Consider the following 22505-nt stretch of genomic DNA (forward strand, 5'->3'; position numbering starts at 1 on the left):
CCCCACTATCAGCTACTCATAGGCACCATTTCTCCAACATTTTCCCTGCCGTGCCACCAGAGGGTATATTTTAAAAATCTGTAGTAGCTGTAAGTGTTCACCAGAGGGCCTTCATTAATTGTTATAGCATTATAAACACCAGAGGGATTTTGAGGACTTTTAAAGATAGGTAACTGCTGTAGCACCACCAGTTAAGAGTCATTTTAGCCCTATAGTGCATGCATGAAAAAAGACCTTTAAAAAGACGTTGAACCACTACAGTGGCCTGGATGACCACGTCTCCAAGATCAGAGCCTGTGTGGAAGGAAAAAGACTAAGAAACGCAGAACCGCTCCATCATCAACGCACTGCATTGGCTCTGACAGCCCTGTGGAGCATCCTTCCATGTGGAAGCAGCTGAAGGGTGGTTTGCTGTGGGACAGAATCAGCGCCGAGCAACCTCCGTGCAGGTGCACAACTTCGTCAGTTCTTGGTGGCCGGGGAGATCGTGGCTAAGTGCAGGTCCTTGTAGGAAAGAGGCAGGAGGGGGCTCATGACAGAACGTGGATGTTGGCAAGGGGGCGAAAGTGCTGGGGGGAGAGAAACATTCAAGTATCCTGGTCAGAGAATGGAGAGCGAGCCCCCCCCCCCCCCCCCGGGGCAGATTCAGTTCTTCCCGATCCCCCAGCCTCCGTAGTTAGGTCGCCTCTGCCTCCGTGTCTTCATCTGCCTCCAGAATGGAAGGCGGTCCTTTGCCGCCTTCTCCTCGGCCTGCTCGGCTCAGCGCCTCCATCCACCGCTGCCTCAGCTCCTCAGTCTCAGGGCTGAAATACCAGCACAGGTGGCTCTGGCTGATCCGGAAGGCGTGGCGGCGGTCCACCCGCTCCCCAGGTTCAGGGAGGCTCACCTCAAAGCCGATCAGGGGCATGGAACGCTGGGCCTTCACATCCTGCGGGACGGTTGAGAGTCAGACTGAGTGAGTGGTGGAAACGAGAGGGCGCAAACAAGGGGAAAGGCGCCAGGCGAGACTAGATTCCACTGCCTGGGCGGACAGGTTGTGCCTTCCACCCCACGCCCAGCAAGATGTCTCAGGGAGGGTCACAGCCAGGTGGATGGGCCCTTTTGGCCCCTCGTGATGAGAAGGGCGAGTGTCCCCTGGGGAGGGGGAACCAGCAACTCCATTCTCAAGCGGGGAGGGGGAACAGCACTACAGCCTCCCTGTCCTGCTCCAGGCTCAGCCTGCTCTTTCACATAAAGGACAGTGGATGGAACGGAGAAGAGGAGCAAAGTGGAGGGAGTATGGAATTGAGCTCCTCCCACTTAGGTTGGCTGTGCCGCATGGCTGCCCTCTGCTCCTTCGCCCTGTAGGCGTAGTTAGGAGCAAGCGCTCAGCCGTAGAGTATGGGGAGGGGGGGGGGCTCTCTCTCCCTGTTCAGTGCATCTTTTTCACTAATGCTCCTTGCTGCCCGCAGTTCTCAGCAGAGAGAAGGGCCAACAGCATAGCACCTCCAACTACTCCTCTAATGCTTAGCTGAATTGTTGCCTGACATTGACACTTCAGCACCTGGTGGCAATGAGTTCCACAAGCTTGGATCACAAATTTGTTCTCACTGTCTTAAACCTGCTACTCACCCATTTCACTCATTCACTCCAAGTCCCATTAGGAAAGAGAATAAAGTTTCCTGTGTTTACGCTCTGAGCTTCACTCATTGTTTCATACACGGCTACCGTCCTCCGGTCCACTTGCCTTCCCTCTAAGTTAAGATGTGGGGCAGGGCGCTGCCGTACCTGTGGGGCTCCGTAGATGTACAACACGAGGGGCTCATTTTCAGGAATGACAAACCAGCCCTTGTGCCAGGCCTTGCCTCCTCTCTCCATGTAGTGCAAGAAGCTGCAGATGACGCTGTTCTCAGCCACCACCGAAGCCTGTTTCTGCAGGGGGGACAGAGAGGGGCTGGTCAGGCCCAGAGCAAGGCCCCCCCAAGGCAGCCGGCCTTACCCACAGAGGCACACGCGCATAGTGGTCAAAGTCCCCTTTCCAGCCTGTGATGGGAAGACTGCGTTTTTGTAGGCCCTGCTCCTGTTGCCCCCATTTCCCCGGCCTCTCTGCAGAACTACCATCCTCCAAACCAGAGTGCTTTTTCAACAGGCAAATCACTATATTATTATAACATTATAATAATCTATTACAACTATGTACTAGTTCCTAGTTTTTATTTTTTAAAAACAAGTCTCCAACTGTAGTTCCAGCCATGGTTCATACTGACTGACATGAATTAATCTGCCTTGAGTCTCAATCAGAAAGGTGGACTGTAAGTAATGTAAATAATAAACACCCATTTCCATTGCAGAGTTATAAGGACAAATATGTTACTCTTCCTTTAAGTCTACTATGAAACAGCTGGTTTCTGAAAAATTAAAGCTGGGAACCAGGACCTTGTTGCTGCAGACTGCTAACAGCATTATATGGTGTCGTACCAGTATGATACTGTAACAATTCAGCCATTGTCGACTGTTTTAAATGCCTGAAAGCAGCCCTCCAGCGGGAAGAAGGGAACGACAGCCACAGAGGACTGAGCCAAGAGTGCACGGAAAACTTCACTACGGAAGAAGAATCACCTCCGTGTGGAAGCGGACCTGGGTAACACAGACCGGCTCTAGCATTTGCGCTACTTTGGTGCAGAATTTGTGTATGCAGAGTGCACACCGATCTGCTTCTATCAAGATTATGAGAGGAGAAATTGCTGTCCTTTTCACACCAAACTCCGCCAGGCCTGGCACCCAGCTCCCCAAGGAGGTCATTCACACGCATATGAGCAACTCGCAGCCTCAAGAGATGCTCTGTAAAGAAAAGACCGCTCCGCTGTGAAGGCCGGTGATGCTCTGTTAGTTGAAGCTAAGAGAAACAAGACACAGGCAGGCCAGCTGATACTCGGAATCAACATTAAAGCCGACTGCCTTCCTAAGCAGAGTTCTTAAGCTCACCGACTATAATGGACTCAGAGTGCCGTCACGCTGCTCAGTGTGGCGCTGATCACAGGCTCTGACAAGGCGTCCCGCCGCTTGCCACAAACTACATTTTACAACTGCCACACATACCAGGCTGTGTGCTTTGCCCCCTGTTGAAAACTGTGCTACTGGGACAGGGACAGAGGAAGGAAAAGAACAGCAAAGCAGAGAATAAGCAGAGCTGGTGGGAAGGGCGAGGAGAGTTCCCGCCACAAGGAGGTTTTCTCCGATCTTCCTAAAGTTCTGTGGGTGAAGGAGGGTGTTTTGGCAAAGGTTCCTCTCCACTCGTTCCGCTAACAGGCCAGGAAAGATCCGGAGGGCCACTGGCAGTCAGAAGCAAGTGGGCCTGCGGTGCTGGCAATGATGTCGAGCAGGCGGCTGAGCAGCCAGCCCCCCCCGCCCCCCCAGATGGGGCCTGGGGTAGCTGCGCCTGTTGCTCGCTGCTTAAAAGCACCCCGGTCTGAGACCCCAGCGAGACGGCAATCCGGGGTTAGTGGACTGACATGTTATGTTTGAACCGGAAAAGCTTTTGAATAACCAGCAGGTGGCACCAAAAGATGAATTCTGCAACCCAAAAACTTTCTGCATCTTTCCCCCAGATCTGGAAGAAGGCAGGGTGCCCACGGAAAGCCAATCGCGAGTGCCCCCGTTTTCCCCGGACGGTAAGTGTGCCTCTCGTTTCAAGGCTCAGCGGCATCCCGTGGAGGCTCCCTGAGAGACGAGCGTGCAAAAGACCACCCGGGCAGGAAACCTCTCAGAGACTGCTGGAGGAACCCCCCCCCCCGAAGCTGAGTAAGGCCAGGGAAGGAAGCCCTTCCGCAATCCCACTGGCAGGGCTCCTCCGCCCCTGGCAGGATTCCACGGGGGGGGGGGGGGGGCAGGACCCGCCCGCCAGCCTCACCTCCAGGATGGACCTCCGGCGCTGAGGCGTGTTGGGGTGCGGGGCAGGACTGGCAGGGGAGCCCTGTAGTGTCGTGTAGCAGTTGGTGCAGACACGGTTGGGCCGGTTGTTGTCATAGACCAGGCGAGCTCGAAACTCTGAACATTTCCCACAGACAACCTGGAAGAAGTGGGCAAGGGGACATGAGCTGTGGTGACTTCATAGTGATCAACAGTCAGTTTATACCACACACAGAATAAAGTGATAAAGCCAGGAAAGAACTCTGGAACGCTCTGCAGGTGGGGAGCTGCAGGTGCGGTTTTAAAAACAGTCTCTGCACACACGATATTAACATCTGAAGGAGACCGCTCCAGCCTGGCCTTCCCACAAATACGCTTTTAAAGAGCAAAGGCTCTGAAGGGGCAGATTGCCCCATACGCCCGCCTGCACTTGCAGCCCAAATGGGAACAATCCAAGACAAAACCAACTTCTCCACTTGATTTTACTGAACATACAAACCAGACGAGATCCCCTGGCTGAAGGGCTTCCAGACTGTGTTCTAGGGAACTCAAGAGTTTCTAGGAAGCTTATCCAGAGCTTCTCAATTAGAAAATCAGTCTTGACAGAGAAGCTTCCTCAACAGGCAGTCTGCCTGCTGGATCTTATCTTAAAATTTGTTGTCACAAAAGAATCCAGGGTATGGGGGAGGGGGGGGTTGTGTTACAGTCCTAGGTCTTAAACTGTATATTACTCCCCACCCCCTTCAAATAGCATTATATGCTTCAAACAGTATTATTTATTTTGCAAGTACAGTCTCTGGAATCGCCTTACCGAGAAGGAGAATGGTGTGGGATGAGAGGGAAACTGACGGCTTCCACAAAGTGACAACTGTCTCCATTGCCGATGTGAAGGGAGAGGCACTGAGAGCGGCAATGGGACACCCACCTGGCACACGTTCCCCTCCACTTCCCTGGCCTCAGCCCGGCCACCACCATCCCCCCTCCCCACCATCCTATCAAAGCAGGTGTGGGACAGACTGCAGCAAAGTGCAGATAAACACTGAAAGTGGACAATTAAGAGAGGACCACTTATGGATGATCCCCAAAACCAACCTGCTCCCATTTGGACACCAAACCAGAACAAAACTTCTGTGTGGAAGCAGCCTTTAACCCTTTCCCTCCCTTGCCGTTTGCTTCTTTGAAAACCCCACCATGGAGTTGCTTTTATCCCCTCAGCAGGAGTCAAAAATGCTCAGGGGTGATTTTTGTAATAACATAATAATAACATTCGATTTACATACCACCCTCAGGACAACTTAATGCCCACTCAGAGCGGTTTACAAAGTATGTCATTATTATCCCCACAACAATAATCACCCTGTGAGGTGGGTGGGGCTGAGAGAGCTCTGAGAGAGCTGTGACTGTTCCAAGGTCTCCCAGCTGGCTTCAAGCAGAGGAGTGGGGAATCAAACCTGGCTCTCCAGATTAGAGTCCTGCTGCTCTTAACCACTATACCAGGAAGGAAACACCCAGGAGGAAAAGGTTAAAGGCTTCCTCTCTTTTCATATTTGCAAAAGAAACCAAACATTAAAACAGACACAGTAGAAATGGCACTGCCTGCAGTTTATTCAGAGCAGTGGTCAGAAGCCCAACACATCTGAAAAGTGTCCCGAATAAACCTAGAACAGCGCCCCAGAATCTCCCAAGGTCAGTCACGCTCCATGGCAGACACCAGGAGCACTCAGCAGAGGTGGCACCGTGGAAATTGTTCCCTGAACGAAGGCAGAGTTTGAAAGAAACAAAAACAGTGCAGGACGGGCACACGGAGCTGGTTTGGCCCTCATAGACAGGCAAATGCCCTGGCAAATGTGAAACGAGACGGGAGTTGCGGACGCGCAGTCTCAATCCCAACCCATCCCACTGGGGCCAACACTCACATGGCCGCAAGCCCGGCAATGGTGTCTCCGCTTGGTGAGGGCGTTGAAGGGCTCTTTGCACTGCATGCACATGGTCACCTCCTTTTCCCGGATTGGCGTGGGTGCCCGGCGCCCCAGCTCACACCCCTACAGGCAGGGCAGCAATTTGAGAAGGTTAATCTCATGCATACACCAAAAAGTATCCTTCCGCTTCCGGGAGTGCAGAGAAGTGTAGCATTGGCTCAAAATCCAGGCCATGTTTTCAGGAAAATTTCTCTCTGAAAAATGGTCTCGACCTTCTAATTGCAGAAGTACACTTGAAAGTGAATGTGCAATAATTGCTGGACTCAGATGGGCGGCTGAATAACATTTTCACTCATCAGAGACTTGAAGAACTTCTTGCTCTGTCTGCCCCACGAAGCAGAATAAATTATGGGAAGTAAAAGAAGCCACGCTAGGCTCCATCCACATGGGGGCCTGGAAGTGGATCTCTGCTGCAGCAGCAAGCGATGGGAAAATGTGTGGCTACGGTGGCCACACACACCTCCCCCCACTTGACTGCTGTGGCCTCCCCATCTCGCTGCCCCTCCCCTTCTTTCTCCACCACACCTGCATGAAAGCACAGGCGCAATAGTGATTTTGCCAGGGTCCTCCACCACCACCCCTCCCAAGCCCAAGCCTGGACTCCCCCACCCCTTGACCAAGCCACGCTGTAATGCTACAGCCCAACTCAGCAGGGAAATAGGGGGAAACCCCTTTTCTACGAAGCCCGTTTTAAAAGCAGAGTGAACTTCCCCAGTACCCAAACTGTGGTTACGGGTGGAGCATCCAGGCACATTTCAGCTACACCCAGTCCACAGTTACCTCCCCTTAAACCACAGGAGGAAAACAGGGTTTGTTTTCACTCTGGATTAAATGGGAAAACCACAACTCATATTCAGAGTGCACACAGCACCACGAAGCTGTTGGCCTCTAATCCAACAGGATTCCAAGCAATCTCAAAACCCCAAGGCTGAATCACGACCCCACACCAATTAAAACTCTTTACAGGAGCAAGAGCTCTCCCTCCCCACGAAGGGCGCAGATTCACACATGCACAGAGCAGCAACTCACGGGTGAACTGGGCGGAGTTTCATCCTCGCTGACCAACTGCTTGAAGGTCTCCAGAGTCTGCTCATGCTTCTGGATCATTGCCTGTATCGCCTGATGGTTTGAACAAGATTGCATTTGTTGCCACAGAGAAACAGATCTCTGAACCCAGAAGGGAAGTGGGCTCCTAGTCTCCTTTAGGGGGAAGAGGGCGAGTGTACTTAGGGAGTCCCAGTATCCGTATTTTCTTCCAATCCCAGTTACTATTTGGAACTCACAGCCTAAAAGGAGAGGCTGTTCTTTCCCCTCCCCAACCTCTCGCTCATCTCCCCGCTCCCTGACTTTCAGCTTCTTTCTCTCCCTGACCTTCAAGAGACTCCTGCAATCATGCAAATCCACACGTCTTTTGCACCCCCAGATGCGTATCTATGGGTGGCAGACCTGTGCCATCCACACCACGCATGCACACCGATTACTTCCTCTGGTAAGATCTACGCTGCTAGTAGGTGTGGTAGTTTGCAATGTCAGAATCTATACAGTTAGGAGCCCACAGGGCACAAGGTCATAGCAAACGGCATCACTCCTGATGACAGAGAGTCTGTCCCAGGCACCCTCCATTCTCACAGGGACTGGCATAAACTACCTATGCAGGCATGGTTTAGGAATCCCACACGGTGCATTACTAGTCAAAAATGGAAGATTTAACAGGAATTGCTGGAGACAAAGGCAGGTTTCTGTTCTGCCATAGTGATAAAGAACTACATTATAGGGCTGGTGAGAAAGAATGGCAGTTACCTGGATCCAATCTCGCTTCTCCTCTTCAGTCCTAAAGGAGAATGACAAATAAATCACCCACATTGTAGGGCTAGTACCCAGACCAGTCAATATATTTTCCAATGAGCAAGCTCTATAGATTTGGTGATGTCATACATAACATGGAGATATTGTCAAGGCTGACACATGCAACCCAAAATATGTACAGTGATAACATCTGCAAGTTAGACTCCTATACTAGTCCTTACTCCTCCAGAAACAACAGAGAGAAGGGATAGCTGCCTTTGAAATCCTAATGTGAAACAGAACCACTCCCCTTCGAAGGAGCCTTCTCCTCCTTGTATACTGCTTATTAAGATCTTACCACCAGAAAAAAATCAAAGTGTATGAAGGCTTAGGAACAAGATTTAGGAGGAACAACTGAGAGAAGATATTTTGGATAAAATACAGCAATCACACCCCTTAAATTCAGGACACATTCATGTCCAAATCCTCCAATCCTCCATAAAACTATAATATAACCAAAGATAGTGAAAGATACACAAGCCATTTTCTTGAAAATTGGCAGCCATTTTTATTATACCTGGAACAAGACTCACATTTACGTATTTTTTTAAAAAAAGATTTTCCTTTCACCTCAGTATATCAGTCAACTAATAGGATCCTGTCACAGCAGGTCGGGGCCGAGGGAAGCTCTCTGTAGGCTGCCCCCACTTTGGTACAGGTTTCCAGTTCTCTTATCAAGTGGCTGTGTAAGTGTGTAATCCCAACCACAGGGACTGAATTAGTTTACTGGTCCTGACCCATCACCGCTTCCACAAACAAGCACCGCACCCACTGCCTTTCCTGATTCCACTGAAAAGGAGGAGTTGAGTGCCAGTAACCATACTGAAGCGCCTGACTCCAAGTCTCCTCGGTTTCATGTAGATGCTGACCAGCACAGCTACTAAGGTGGAACCCCGCAGGGCCCAATACCACAAACACCTCGATTAGAACAGCCGCCTCTCTTCAGCACCTGTTAATGGCTTTGGGCCAGACAGCATCCAAACCCTCCGAGTGCAACGCTTCTGAGCCCGTCCCAGCTGGCCGAGGCCCAGGGAGGCTCTCTGTCGGCTGCCACCACTCTGGGACAGGTTTCCTCGGAGCCCCCAACGACCCTCTTCTGCTTACTCTTTCCCAGTAGGTTTGATTTATTATGTGACCAAATGAGGCGTGAGGACCCATGAAGAATAATAAAGAACTTTATTTAAAAGGTTTCTTAATAACTGGTGTTCAAAGCTTTGTAAAATAAAAGAGGATAGTAAAGGTTGGTGAATAAACAAACACGCCCTAATGCATCTAACTAGACTGCCCTTAACTGTCTCCTGGCGACTGGCTTCCCACTGTCTCACCCCTTCTGGATCAAGGATCCCTCCATCTGCAGCAGCCTCCCCTCACCTCTGCTCCCTGGGAGTGAACCCCTCCCTCTCCCACTGTGGCGAGGCCTTTTATCCCTTCTCTCAGGCACCACCCCCTACTTTACTATTGGTGCAATTTCCCCTCAGAATCCCCTTACCCAATCACAGGGGCCAATGGGAACCTGGTAGATGGAGGCAGTCACTTTAGTGCAGGCTTCCTCAGAGCCACTAGGCCTCACTATGTAACCCCAGGCTCATAACAGCTCCCTAACACCTCACCTTTGAAATCTTTTCCTTGGAAAAGTACCTTGATAAAACCTTATTATTTATATTATTTATATTTCTTCTGTCTCCCCGAAGAAATTAGCATATTCTATTTTATCAGGCATGATATCCTTGATGCAATTGTTTCTAATAATAGCATTTCTATGAGCAAATTCCAAATAATTTTTAAAAAACCAACAAAAGTTGTTAGAAGATACGCTAATGAGCATTCACAGAGAACTCTGGGAGGGATATGCCCGTTAGCCTTATCTGGGGTGACTGGAGGAGACGGAGAGAAGCAATGAGAGGGAAGCAGAGTTACTACAGGGGTGCCCCAACAGCAGACAAGAGAAACAGACCAAGTTACTGGAGTAAGAAAGTTTTGCCCCTGAATCAGGGCCGCCAACAGGAGCATCTGGGATTCCTCAACGTACCTGGCCTGAAGCTCTAGAGATCGCTGCTTCCCTGATACAAGGAAGGTCCGGGGCACATTGAGGCTGCCCGTCTCTTTCAGCTGCAGAGTAGAAGAGATGGAGAGACAGAGTTGGTTGCAAAGTTCTGCATTTAGGTAGGAAAAATGAAAGGCATAATTTAGGATGAGGGGGACTTGTCTGGGCAGTAGTAAGTGCGAAAAGGATCTAGGGGTCTTAGTAGACCATACTCTGAACATGAGTCAGCAGTGTGAGGTGGTAGCTAAAAAGGCAAATGTGGTTTTGGGCTGTATCGACAGAAGCATGGTGTCCAGATAGGGTTGTAAGCTCCATGTTGGGAAATTCCTGGAGATCTGGAGGGTGAAACCTGGAGAAAGTGGGGTTTGGGGAGGGAAAGGACCTCGGCATGGCATTATTCCATACAGTCCACCCCTCAAAGTAGCCATTTTCTCCAGGTGAACTGACCTTTGTGGCCTGGAGACCAGTTGAAATTCCGGGAGCTCTCCAGCCACTACCTGGAGGCTGGCAACCCTATGTCCAGATCACGAGAAGTGATGGTATCACTCAACTCTGCTCTGGTTAGACCTCAATTAAGAGTATTGCGTTCAGTTTTAGGCACCAGAGTTTAAGGATATAGACAAGCTGGAACATGTCCAGAGGAGGGCAACCAAGATGGGGAGGGGTCTGGAGACCAAATCCTACGAGGACTGGTTGAAAGAGCTCAGTACGTTTAGCCTGGAGAGGAGATGACTGAGAGGCGATAAGATAAGCATCTTCAAGTACTTAAAGGGCTGCCATATAGAGGACTGGGCAGAGTTGTTTCCCGCTGACCCAGAAAGTCGGACCAGAACCAATGGGTTGAAATTAAATCAAAAGAGTTTTTGGCTAAACATTAGGAAGAACTTCCTGACAGTGAGAGCGGTCCCTCAGTGGAACAGGCGTCCTCGGGAGGTGGTGGGCGCTCCTTCCTTGGAGGTTTTCAAGCAGAGGCTCGATGGCCATCTGACAGCAGTGCTGATTCTGTGAACCTGGGCAGATTATGATAGGGAGGGCAGGAAGGGCTGCATCAGTGCTTAATTCTCGTGGCCCCTTCTTACATGCCCAGGGTAATGCCAATTGCCACCTTGGGGTCAGGTAGCAATTTTCCCCAGGCCAGTTTGGCCAGGGATCCTGGAGGGTTTTTTGCCATCTTCTGAGCACGGAGTAAGGATCATTGGGGGTGTGCGTGGGGGGGCGGGGGGGCAGGTATTTGTGAATTTCCTGCATTGTGCAAGGGGTTGGACTAGCTGACCGTAGAGGTCCCTTCCAACCCTATGATTCTGTGATACATGCATATTTCTGATTCGGTGGACTGCAACTCCCAGGGACAACTTGCACATGTGAATCAATCTTTGCTGATCAAACACCACCTTTAGAATTTTCTGTATCTCCTCCGATAACTCACTTCTGGGGCCTGAGCTCACACATTCCATAGCAAGTCATCAAATACTGAGTCACCAGATGACGGACATGCATCATTGATGGGCGAGGCTGACTCCTCCCACCTACTTCTAACTGGTAGATTCCCCATTTCACCTTAGAGAATCTCCCCGGAGGTGATTCTCTGCTCCTCTCGCCCTCAACCCCCACCTACCTCCATCCCTTCCACGTCGATGCGAGCACGGACTCCAAACTTCTGGCCAATGAGACGCAATTTGGGAACGCAGTACAGCAAGCGGTCATTGAACTGGACAAAAAAGGAGAAATTGAAACTATATAAAGCAGAAGGATTCCTGCCACTCTCTTCCTGAGCTAGGAAAGATTCCTTGGGGGGAACGTTACCCCCCTGCTCTCACCAGGATCAGGTAGCGGTCTTGCGTGGCGCCATTCTTAGCGGAAAGCTTCAGGATGTGTCCTTCCTTTATAAGCTCGTTGGTGGGATTCACAATGTCTTCTTCACCTCCAAGCAGTTCATAAACCTTCAGCAGTGAGTGCATTCGCTCCTAAAGAGGGTTACAGGCGTAGGGGTAGGAAGCTGAGCGCAAATGACAGAGGCGCAAATCCCCATCTCTAAGTGGTTAATTTGTTCCTTCTCTTGGCCTAACCAGCCTCACAAGACTGAGGTTAGGATCCAGCATGTTGAAGAAAGCCCCATGTAAGCCACCCTGATTTTCCTGGAAAGCAATGCGATCCAAAAGTGATCTATGAATATCCATTTTTCTCAGGACTGATTACAATGAATGCAACACTGTACGTGTATGCACAATGTACAACATCTGTACATTTTTACGTGTCAAATACCATTAGTGGCAGTAATTAAATTTACCAGTCTTACGAATGCAAGTCAGTGGGGAAAGACTGAAGAAGTCATACTGTTTCTAAGCTAAGTTCATGCAGCATGAGTAACAGTAGTTGATTCTAGATCCAGAGGAGTGAGCCGTGTTAGTCTGTAGTAGCAAAATAGTAAAGAGTCCAGGAGCACCTTTAAGACTAACCAACTTTACTGTAGCGTAAGCTTTTGAGAACCATAGTTCTCTTCATCAGATGCATCTGACGAAGAGAATTGTGGTTCTCAAAAGCTTACACTACAGTAAAGTTGGTTAGTCTTAAAGGTGCTCCTGGACTCTTTACTATTTCAGAAATTGATTCTGTTCTGATTTGGACAATGAGAAGTTGTCAATTTACACTGCATGTGCAGAGAGCGAAGCTCCTTGCTCTGTGCAACCTCTAACGTGTTAGGAGAGAAAAGAAACAGGGGGTGGTGAGAAGGTGCAGGCAAACGCAGTAAGAACTCCCTATTAACAAATCAAGAAGGCAGGGCTATATGACACGGTATGAGTTCTTTGGGGCCCTAAAATTAAGAGAGGAAGTACGCACAAGCATCACGTTTTCCAAAACTCTTCACAAAGAATGCCAGCCCCCAGGACACATGCCAGTGAGCTGAGGCAGGACACTTGCTCACCCCTCCACCATCAGGCTAGAGCTAAGAATTCAGCGTCCCAGTAAAAAGCACCAGGGAGCCAGCAGATTCCAACAGACCCCTCCATTCTCACTCACCTTTGCACAGCGGAACACAAAGGGGTTGGATCAACCCCGAGACAAAAGCCAAGGCTCCCTGCAGCCCTTACGGATTCTTCTCAAGGGGAGGGTTGGGGGCCTCAAGCAACATTGCTAGAACTCGGAGGCAGGAATAAGAATGGGGAAAGCGCAGGGTGGTGAGGTCTGGGAACTGGAAAGGAGGGTAGAGTGGTCTCCAGACTGTGACGCTGCACAGACCGCATATACATTCCCTGCAATGCATCTGCCTGGATGAGGTGGGAGGTAAGGTGGTGACAAAGAACAGAGAAGGGGCTGCAGTATGGCCACGAGTCAAGAGTTATAATGCAGAAGATCTAGATTGGGTGGCTCAGGCACACGAGTGGGTTGCGGTCTCGCTGTGCAGCAGAGGTGTGGCCCAGGCTACTGCAGCCTCTGACCTTCTCGGGAAGGGTCCCCTGCTCTTTTGGAGAACTGGGGTATCCCCCACCTTCGGCATCGAGGATGCCTTCAACTCTTACCATTTTGCGGATGGCGGCGTTTGAGTGCTCGGCTGCTGTTGCAATAAGTTCAAGGGATTCTGAGTGTGGGAAGAAGAGAAAAGAATGTTATTTTCATGGGCCTGGCTCCGCAGTGCTCCCTTCCTAAGCTCAAAGCAGAAACAGCAGACACAAATATCGGCAGAAATCAAATCATGGAAGTTAGAGCACCCAGAACTCCATTATTTACAGTGCCGTCCTAAGAAATGTGAAGTCCGTGGGTTCGGAAGAGTGTAACTGCTCAGAACGGCACAGCTAATCACCTAACCACTGGTTGGGGTGGGGAGGGGGGACGTGCTTGGAATCCAGTTTGCCATTTAGACTACAGATCAGCAACTGGAGTCCCTTGGCTGCCCAGATGCTGATCCAAAAGGCAAGTTAATGAGGTGCCAAAGGGCTGGCCATCTACCCCACACGAAGAGGTCTTTTGACCTTCCACCCTCCCCTGCCCCACCTCCGTTCTTCAACTGTCACTGCAGAATTTGCAGTGTGTGTGGAGGGGAGGGGGCGGGATCCAGTGTCCTTAACTGATTCAGCATGCGGCTTGGCACCGCCACAGTTCCTTTTTCCAGTGCTTGCCGTGATGCTCAGCACCTGTGCCAATGGGCCTTCCCTGCCTGCTCCCCATCGGCCCCCAGGGCAGCACTCGCGCACTCACTCTGGGCATCCTTGCAGTCGAGCGAGTCCGGGGGCAGCTTGAGAAGATAGTCCTTCAGCAGCAGCTCGTAGCGAGGGATCCGCTGGACAGGCTCCAGCATGTGATGCTGCAGGGTGAGATTCCCACAGATCTCTTCTCGCTGCAACACAGAGGGATCTCAGGAGAGTGGCCCTGGCCTGATAAGTTTCTGCCCCGGAAGGACACAGAGACCCCGTGGGCGAGAGACAAGGAGTCCTGGGTGAGCCCCCCTCACATGCAGGGGCCTCGACACGCAGATTTGTTTAGATCATATTTCCAGCAGGAATGGACCACTCTGACCTCCTCAAACTAGGGGTTTTTCCCCCCTCACCTGTATAAAGCAAAAGTGCTGGGTGGAGGGGGAGAAGCGAAATGAGAGAAAGGTTCAATGCGGGGCGGGGGGGGGTCCCTACTTCCCTAGATCCTCTTTTTATATTAAGGCACACAATTCAGTGCATTAATTTTTCATGAACTTTGAGCACATAGGAGGGGGGGAAACCCCAAACGCTAAGTGTGCTTGTGGTATATCCCTAGGATCCCATGCCCATCCCTTTTCCATTGATCTGTCTGGCCCCATGCTTGAAAAACAAAAAGAAGTTGTGCCAACCACTTAGTCCTTTCCTACAGGGAGCCTCGTCAATCAGACATGGAGTTTTAAGTTGTGAGAAGTGTTTGAGACTCTGAGCTACAACACAGACAATCCGGCTTACCTGCACCTCATGGATAATGCTCTTGAATTGTGCTGAGCGTTCCATCCAGGTGCTGACTAGCTCCATGGCGCGGTCGAAGTTCTTGACATACTCGCCATACATCTTGAGGAAAGGAGCGAGTTTCTGCAGGATGTCCCCAATGCGAGGATGCTGGTCCCTGTGAGACCGAAGGATGAACAGGTTAGGAAAACAGCTTGCAGAACAGAAATGCCCAAGGAACTGGGCTGGGTTCAAATGTTGTGATAAACTATTATTTATAAACAGCAGTTTGTCCAAACCCTAGTTGGCTGCAGAGCCCAAAATGACAGCCCAACAAACTAGGGGTTGTTGGCTGACACCCAACCAAGGATTTCAAACTCAAGTTTGGAGTTGGTTTGTTAACCCCAGTTCGTTCTAATTGGGGCTTATTGTGATATCTGAATGCACAATCCAGAGTTCTTTAGGTAATGCCACTGCCCACAGACATCTGGCTACAGAAGTCCTCGCTGCTGAGAGGTTAGAGAGAGAAGCAGACACACAAACTGAGACGGCTTATTACACCAAACAGACTAAACTGAGTTTGTTGTACAGACCATGTGTTAAACAAATCAGGGTTTATCGCGATGTCTGAACTGCAACCCAAGAGAGAAGCTGAGCTCTCTCATTCACAAAGTAGAAAAGAAGGATGGATCCAAGTTCAGTAGCAAAGACCACCTGATCACTTGGAGGGGAGTCGGGTCCGAACAAATAGTCAATAGATCTCAAGAATCCTAGCATCAAGAGATCCATAATTCTGAACCACATTCTAAAATGAGATGATAAAGCTTTGACACATGAAGACCAGTCGGGGACATGAGAGATATTAAATTTTCTGTCAACAACGTGTTTAATATGTGGACACGCATCTTTACAGAGAGCTCTGGCTTCTGAAAGTCAGGAGTATTTAAGAAAATGGGTGTTGCATGTGGGGAATTTTCCCTGTATGGACCACGGGAGGCCCCTACAGTAAAAGCGAGCAGCTATGAGGAACTGGGCCCAGTCGGGACACAGCTCATCGGACTCCTGTTTTTTACCCTTTCAAGGCCCAAAGCTCCCTTCTTCAGACATCTGATGAAGATATTTGAGGGAACTTTGACTCTCAAAAGCTTCTGCCCCCAAAATCCTGTTGGCCTCTAAGTTGCCGGTAGACTCAAATCCTGCTCTACTGCAGACCTACTTGAAACTGTTTTTATCTGTTTACTCTGAGGCGAAATTACCCACCTCGTTTTCTCTGAAGTAAAAAGGAAACTGCAGAGCGGTTGTGGCTGGAGGGTCCGTCTGGATGCTCCCCCTTCATCACAAGGGGGGGGGGGCAGATCTAACTCTGAATCCTCCCTTTTATCCCTTTACAGACCCGTTTCCCATTCTTCTGCTGAGCCGTCCTATCATTACAATGTGGCTAGGTAAGAAAAGGGGAAGGGAGCGGGAAGGGAAGGTTTCGGGCTGCAGGGATCTTGCAGAAATTGCCCTCGCGTCTGGACAAAAGGGGGGAAGAGCAGGCAGAAAGAAGGTGGCGGCAGCAGGCAGCCTGGGCGAGGGCGTGTGTGGATGCCGCTGTTCGTGCCCGTCCTTCTGATACTGCTGCCGCTGCTATTATTAAGGCAGGAGCTCATTTTCTCAGGGATAACAAAGGGAACTAACCAGGAGCCGAGCTACAAAAACCTTTTGTTCAATTCCCTGCATTGGATCGGACTCACTTCTGAAGGCACCGAGACCAGGGCTTGAGAGGCAGGTGTTAACTGGTGGACTAGACAGTATGGGAGGAGCGAGGCCATTTTATGACCTTGAAGGTAAAAAACGTGCCTGGAAACCGACAGGCAACCAGTGCGTCCCTTTCAGCACGCGGGAGATACGAACCCTGTAAGGAACCCCTGACAGTAGCCTGGCTAACACATTTCGGACCAACTGAAGTTTCCAAACCATTTTCAAAGGCAGCCCCACATAGAGCGCATGACAATAATCTGACCTGGATGGGATCAGAGCATGGAAAAGCCATAACCAAATGGGAGCACATGGCGGAAAGACAATCAAGGTATTAAAACAACCACCACGCTTGGATCAGAAGCATCACGGAACCTGCGGGAGAGATCGCACCGTGGTCCCTCTCAAAGCCACCCTCACCTTCCCCTGGTGGTTACGGAAATGGCCTGGGAGTTGTCCCCCATAAGGCTGTTTTGGTTTGGGGGGTGAATTCAGGAGTACAGATGGCCTGGGCAGAAGTGAGGGTGTGAGCACCTCAGCCAGCGGAGCCACGTCACTCCAGGAGAACCACGTGGGGAACAGATGCCACGAAGCATCCCATTCAGGCTGGTCTCAAAGTACAAGGAAGCCAACAATCAGAAGAGCCCCCCCACCCCCCCACGTTGAGGGCGCCCGTCAGCACCAGGATCTGCAGTCCATCCAAAGGAATGGGAGGTTCAGCCGGGGAGACAGCCCCTCCCCCGTGACAAATTCACCCACACTTAACGCAAGCAACTCTCTTTGCAAGCGCAGCCCGTTGCAGCCCAACTCCCCAAACCAAACTGCCTCACCATTCTTCCATACGTTTCTCCAATTCTGGGAGCAGGAACTGCTGGTGGAAGCAGTAGATGGAGCAGATATTGGCAAAAATGCCCATCACCACTTCAGCGGGGAAGGAGTTTCGGCTGCGTGCTTCCTCCAGCAGACGGGCACAGAAGACCTGGGAGACAGGGCCATGGGTCAGCGACATGGGAGGGAGGCAGCTTTGCCTCCGACGGGAGGATAATCTCGGTCACAGGCAGCATCTAGCAGCAAGCGGCTCACCTCCCATTCCCACGTTCTGAGTCTCTAGACCCAACTCCTAACCAGGGATTTGGGAGAGTCACACTGCCGTCCCCTGCGGAGGTGGGCCACGCCCCGGAGTACTTCTGCGCAGGAGCGTGCATTCCAGGCACACCCCGCAGCCCTGTCAGTGGGCGCCCAGTGGAGGCGGATTTGTGGCGAGGTGCTGAATTTGCCTCAAGACTCCCTAAGAAGCAGGGCCCACACAGCAGCCACTTTGGGGTTCTCCTGAGCAGCCGCTTTACCTGGTCCAGCAGATATAGACGGGACACGTAGGCCTTTTCAGTTTGGAGAAGTTCGTTGGCGATTTGAAAAACCTTCTGCGGAACTGTCATCTATTGAGAGGAGAAGAGGAGTGGGTTTCTTTTTTAAAACCCTAGAGGGGAAATACATCAAATCTCACACCCCATTTCAGGATGGCACATACAAGCACGTGGGACTGGTCCTTCTTTCAGCGGAGGGAACCCACCCTGCCTACTAGGATGTTGGGGAACTGGGTTTGCTTTGAAATGGGCACCTTCCCCTCGGTTACCAGATGTTCTTTCGGCAGCAAATGTAAAGGCTTTGGGTCCTCTGCCGTGAGGTAAGTTTTGTACTGCATTTGAAGATACACAGATCACTGAAGCAGGTGGATCAACTATACAACAAAGAAGATTTAATTATGTCCAGGTGGCTTTTAAAGAACAGGACAGCAGCCCAGGTCTCCCAACATTCAAAAGAGGAAACCTGCCTGAGGCACATAAATTTAAGCTACATATGGCTCCAGGAGTGATTTTAATTCCCTTCCATGTACAAACAGGTTTTTGCTGACTAGCTACCAGGTTAGAACCTTTCACACATGCACAGGGTTCCACCCCCCACCAGCCTGCCCATTCCCAACTGTCAGACTAAAGGGCACCAGGCTTGCTCCTCACCAGGGACAGGCCTCTTGACTGGGTACTCTGTCCTCTCCCAGAGGCAAAGCAAACCCACTCTGCCACGCTACCAGGCAGAGGCAACCTGATACTGTCTGCTGTTTTGTGGAGGTAGATACCAACTGAACTGCTGCTGCTTTTCCCTACAACACCCTTCCCCCCCAAAAGACCATGGCTGGATGTGGGGCAGAAGTCCCATAGGTTCAGAGAGGAATGTATTTTACCCTTTGGGGTAGGAGAGCCTGCTGTTCGCCACAGCCCCCTCCTCATATCCCACACCCCCTGCCTATCTCAATCGTCTACTCCAAGTTAAGAGGCAAGCCTAGAAATGCTTCCCAGTCAACATTCTGTCTCATCTCTTGATTGAAATCTCATAGGCACTGGCAGGGGGGTGAAAAATCTATGCCTCTCCCACAAACATGCAGTGGGAGGGTTTTAACCACCCTGCCAATAAGTACAACTGGGCAGTTGAAACGATCACGGCTACTTCAGTCCAGCTCCTAGATCATTCTAGTTGCCCTCCTCTATCCCGCCCTGCTTGCAAAGAGCACAGGAAAACCCTCTCTCTCTCTCTCTCTCTCGCTCTCATCCTTCTCTCTCTCATCCTTCCCTTCCGGCCAGGCCAGGGCATCGCCCGTGGTTCCCTCCTCCCCCCCTCCCTGGCTTTAAAAGAGGGCGTAGACAGGTTCATGGAGAAGTCCATCAATGGCTCCTGACTGGTTAAGAAAGGGACCTCCCCTATTCAGAGGCCATCAACCTCTGAACAGCAGCGCCAGGAGGCAGCCCGAGGAGGGAGACGCGGCTCCCTTGTCCTGCCCGCGGGCCCTTCAAGGCAACTGGCTGGCCGTTGTGTGGGCTGCTGTTTGTGCTTCTCGAACGATCTGATGTGGCAGACTGGAGGCGTGTTTTCCAGTGCGCCCGGGACCAGTACCATTACTTGTGACATACTGCTATCGTATCTGCATATGCACATAATACGTCAGATCAGAAAAACTGACATTCTTCGCTGTATTAATTGGAATGGGAGCCTGCACATCAGGAGAGGATCCCCTTTAAATACACTGACGATTAACTAAAAGGTTCCGTGTCAGTGCAGATGGTATGAAACGACAGACTTACACAAGCAGGGTCCCTTGACAAAACATCGCAGATGGTGGAGACAGTTGTCCCAGCCACCCCTCCTTGTTACTGTTTCCCTCCCTCTTCCATGTTGCTCGGCCCCCTCCCAGGCACCCTCAACTTACCGAATACCTCCCAAAGCTCTCCCCTCCATCACAAACGCCCTTGCCCCTTCCTACCCCCCTCCCTTACCTTCTCCCAGAACAGTCCAGTTGAGCCTTGCGTGCCCAGGCCTCACCACGGTGCTGGGAGGCCCAGGGAGGCCCATCTCAGCAAGGGGTGGTGCTGGACGGACCCAGGGCAGCTCACCTCGCTGTTGCCCAGCCAGCCCAGACTCACTGGCCCTGCCACAGGGCACAGCAGGAAGGGGGAGGTGGGTTTTCTGCGCATGTGCAGAAAATGCTTGAGTTTGGGCTTTCTGTTTGAGGGAGGGGTGTGTGTGATGAATGTGGAGGTACAAACAAACATGCTGTAGGGCTGTGGCATAATATACACGGCTGAAAACATGGTATTATTTTTCTAGGTGGAATTCCCGTGCAATTTTTAAATTATACTACTGGGTCTATCTTTTCTGAATTTGCTGCAGGCCACCACTTGGAGCAGGAGTGGACCAGACCCCTGGTCCGATCCAGCAGGACTCTGCCTGGGTTCTTTTTCTCCTCAGAACACTTCCGTGAGGTGAGCTGGGCGGACAGAGGAAGAGAGAGACCAGCCCAAGGTCATCCAATGAGTGGCGCGGGAGCTCAGCCAGAGCACTCCGCCTGGGTGGGCGTCCCCTCGTGGCCTGGATGCGCAACCCTTGGCCCCCTCACCTCTTCGGAGTCCTGCCTTTCAGCCGGTGGGGGCTGGAGCTCAGTCAGAAGCTCTGCTTCGTCCCCGCTGCCGTCGTCCATGTCACTGTCCCCCTCAGAATCACGGGTGGAGCGGCGCTTGATGGCCGCTGAGGGAGGGGCTGCCCCTGCCCCCTCCTCCCCTGTGCCCTCGTCGCCGCCAAAGCAGATCTCCTCGCTATTGGAGGGCGAGCTGATGCTGTCGATGCCGCTGTCTCTGTTGGCCAGCTTCCCCCCATCGTGAGGCGGCAGGCAGGCGGCAGCACCCCCCACAGCCTCCGCCCCCTCCTCCAGCACCAGGAGGCCCAAGAGTCTGTGAGCGAAATCCGCCGATTCCATCGAAGCCGGCCGATCCAGGGAGGGCTCCATGGAACCTGCCCTGGGGGTCGGGAGGTCCAGGCTGGGGCACGGTGAAGGGGGCTGCTCAACCGTCAGGATGACGGGCTCCCTGAAGGAAAAGAGCAAAACATACAGAGAGCGGGACCCTCAGGTTGTCTGGGAGGTAGCCAGCAGACCGCAGGTCAGGGGTGGTCAGACCCCTCAGTGCTACCCCACAAGGCGGGAAGGGACGTGCCCAGAACAGCAGAACCAGCAGCAGCAAGAGGACTAACAGCCACGTCTAAAAACAGGACATCAAGACCCAACAAAGCAACTTCAGCAGGCATTCTGCGGTCTCGCTCAGAGGTTCAGCCAGAAGCCCAAGGAAGTGATCGGTAGGGCAATGTCATTTTTTTGTAATCTAAAAATCAAAGATATGGTGACCTTACACACAGCACTTCAGTGCGTACGTGAGGGAGGTAAAACTGAGATACTGTGGGTCTCAAGAGTGTGCTTCAGGCTCGCGCTCCCTCTCCTTCCACGCACATACCCTTTGGCATGGAGCTGTCACACTCAGAAGTTCCAGCCACGTTTTAAAAGTGTGAGACAGAATATTTACAAGAATAAGGCTCGCCTGCATAAGCACACCCACGCACAGTCCCCTGTTAGATGCATGGCAGAGAAAGCCACACGAGTCTGAAATTTGTTCCTGAATTCCCATCACGTTGACAATTTGCCAAGACTGTATGAGCTGTTCCGTGGGAAAATGTGCAATTCCAAAACACCATGTTTGTGAAGTTCAAGGATTCAAGTCCTGCAAAATTTGTATTATGTCAGCGGGAAGTAAAGTGAATAGACTCCAGACTCCCTTAGAACGCCGGTCCTTGATGACGAGGGCCCTTTCCTTCTCTCCCAAGCAAAGCCTCCATTACTGCTTACCTCGGAGTGTTCAAGAATATTTCAAACAGGAAGAGTATCATTCTAGGACATGCAAACCCCTTTCTCAGCAAATCATGCTGAGTTGCCAGACTTATGATAAGGGTAGTGATGCACACACAACAGGAAACACAAAGGTGTGTTGTAGCAGCATGCACCGTTGTGCCGTTCCAAATACAACTTTCAAAAAAGCCCTGGGATCCTACCTGACATAGAGGTGCAACATTACGGCACAATTATACCATGGAACATTCCTATTTGCACATCTGGTTTAGGGCCTGACCAGTGGCTTTTTTTTTCTTTTTCTTTACTTCTGTATCTGGTCTCTACTGGCTCTAGTCTAGATCCTACAAGGGCAGCCGAACCAGCTGCAGAAGAAGTTTCCAGGCTCACAGAACCGCCCCAAGTGGAGCGACACCCTTCTAAGTCCCTGAATTCAGTGGGCTACGAAGGGTGTCACTCGGTTTAGGATGGCCTTGGGCGGGACACATCCCGCAAGAACGTTCCCGTGTCGCTCATCAAGGACATACACAGTGCTTTGCAAAGGCTAGGTGAGATGGACTCCTGTAGGGTGGGGGTGCCAATTCTGTAGCTTGCAGCATAACAACAGGGTGGCAGCAACAACCACATTCCCAGAGGTAGGAAAGAGGTAAGGTAAACAGCTCTCACCTCTCAAACTTCTCAATGAGGGAAGATACCGCAGATAGTGGCCCTGCTCCATCCTTGGGCTGGGGGCTACGGCTCTGGCGGGGGTCAGCCGGGAGGGGTCGCGATGGCGGCGGAGGGATGGATTCAGGGAGCCGCGGTGGCTGGATGGTCTGAAGATGGGCTGGCTTTGGAGGGACTGTAAAGGCAAATGGAAAATGCTTTCGTGGTATATTAGACACACC

The 22505-nt window shown here is 51.3% G+C and overlaps 1 protein-coding gene across 2 annotated transcripts in view; it reads right to left on the reverse strand.

The window, feature by feature from the left end:
• Positions 1–629: 629 nt before the first annotated feature.
• FGD1 (FYVE, RhoGEF and PH domain containing 1) overlaps positions 630–22505 on the reverse strand; it is a 52843-nt gene continuing 30967 nt past the window's right edge. The window contains exons 3-18 of one of the 2 annotated variants that reach the window (XM_055003570.1): positions 22285–22459; positions 20344–20809; positions 17744–17833; positions 17228–17376; positions 14679–14835; positions 13951–14089; positions 13275–13333; positions 11574–11720; positions 11372–11464; positions 9742–9821; positions 7668–7698; positions 6897–6986; positions 5805–5930; positions 3890–4048; positions 1768–1911; positions 630–928 (exon numbers count right to left, since the gene is read on the reverse strand). In XM_055003570.1, coding sequence (XP_054859545.1) covers positions 677–928; positions 1768–1911; positions 3890–4048; positions 5805–5930; positions 6897–6986; positions 7668–7698; positions 9742–9821; positions 11372–11464; positions 11574–11720; positions 13275–13333; positions 13951–14089; positions 14679–14835; positions 17228–17376; positions 17744–17833; positions 20344–20809; positions 22285–22459 — 2357 coding nt within the window. In that variant the 3' untranslated portion in view covers positions 630–676. Of the gene's footprint in view, positions 929–1767; positions 1912–3889; positions 4049–5804; positions 5931–6896; positions 6987–7667; positions 7699–9741; positions 9822–11371; positions 11465–11573; positions 11721–13274; positions 13334–13950; positions 14090–14678; positions 14836–17227; positions 17377–17743; positions 17834–18030; positions 18136–20343; positions 20810–22284; positions 22460–22505 lie in introns of those variants that run through there. The other variant, XM_055003571.1, reaches the window with a different exon arrangement.

This window comes from Eublepharis macularius, chromosome 19 (assembly GCF_028583425.1).
Source record: "Eublepharis macularius isolate TG4126 chromosome 19, MPM_Emac_v1.0, whole genome shotgun sequence".
In the NCBI taxonomy this organism is placed as follows: Eukaryota; Metazoa; Chordata; class Lepidosauria; order Squamata; family Eublepharidae; genus Eublepharis; species Eublepharis macularius.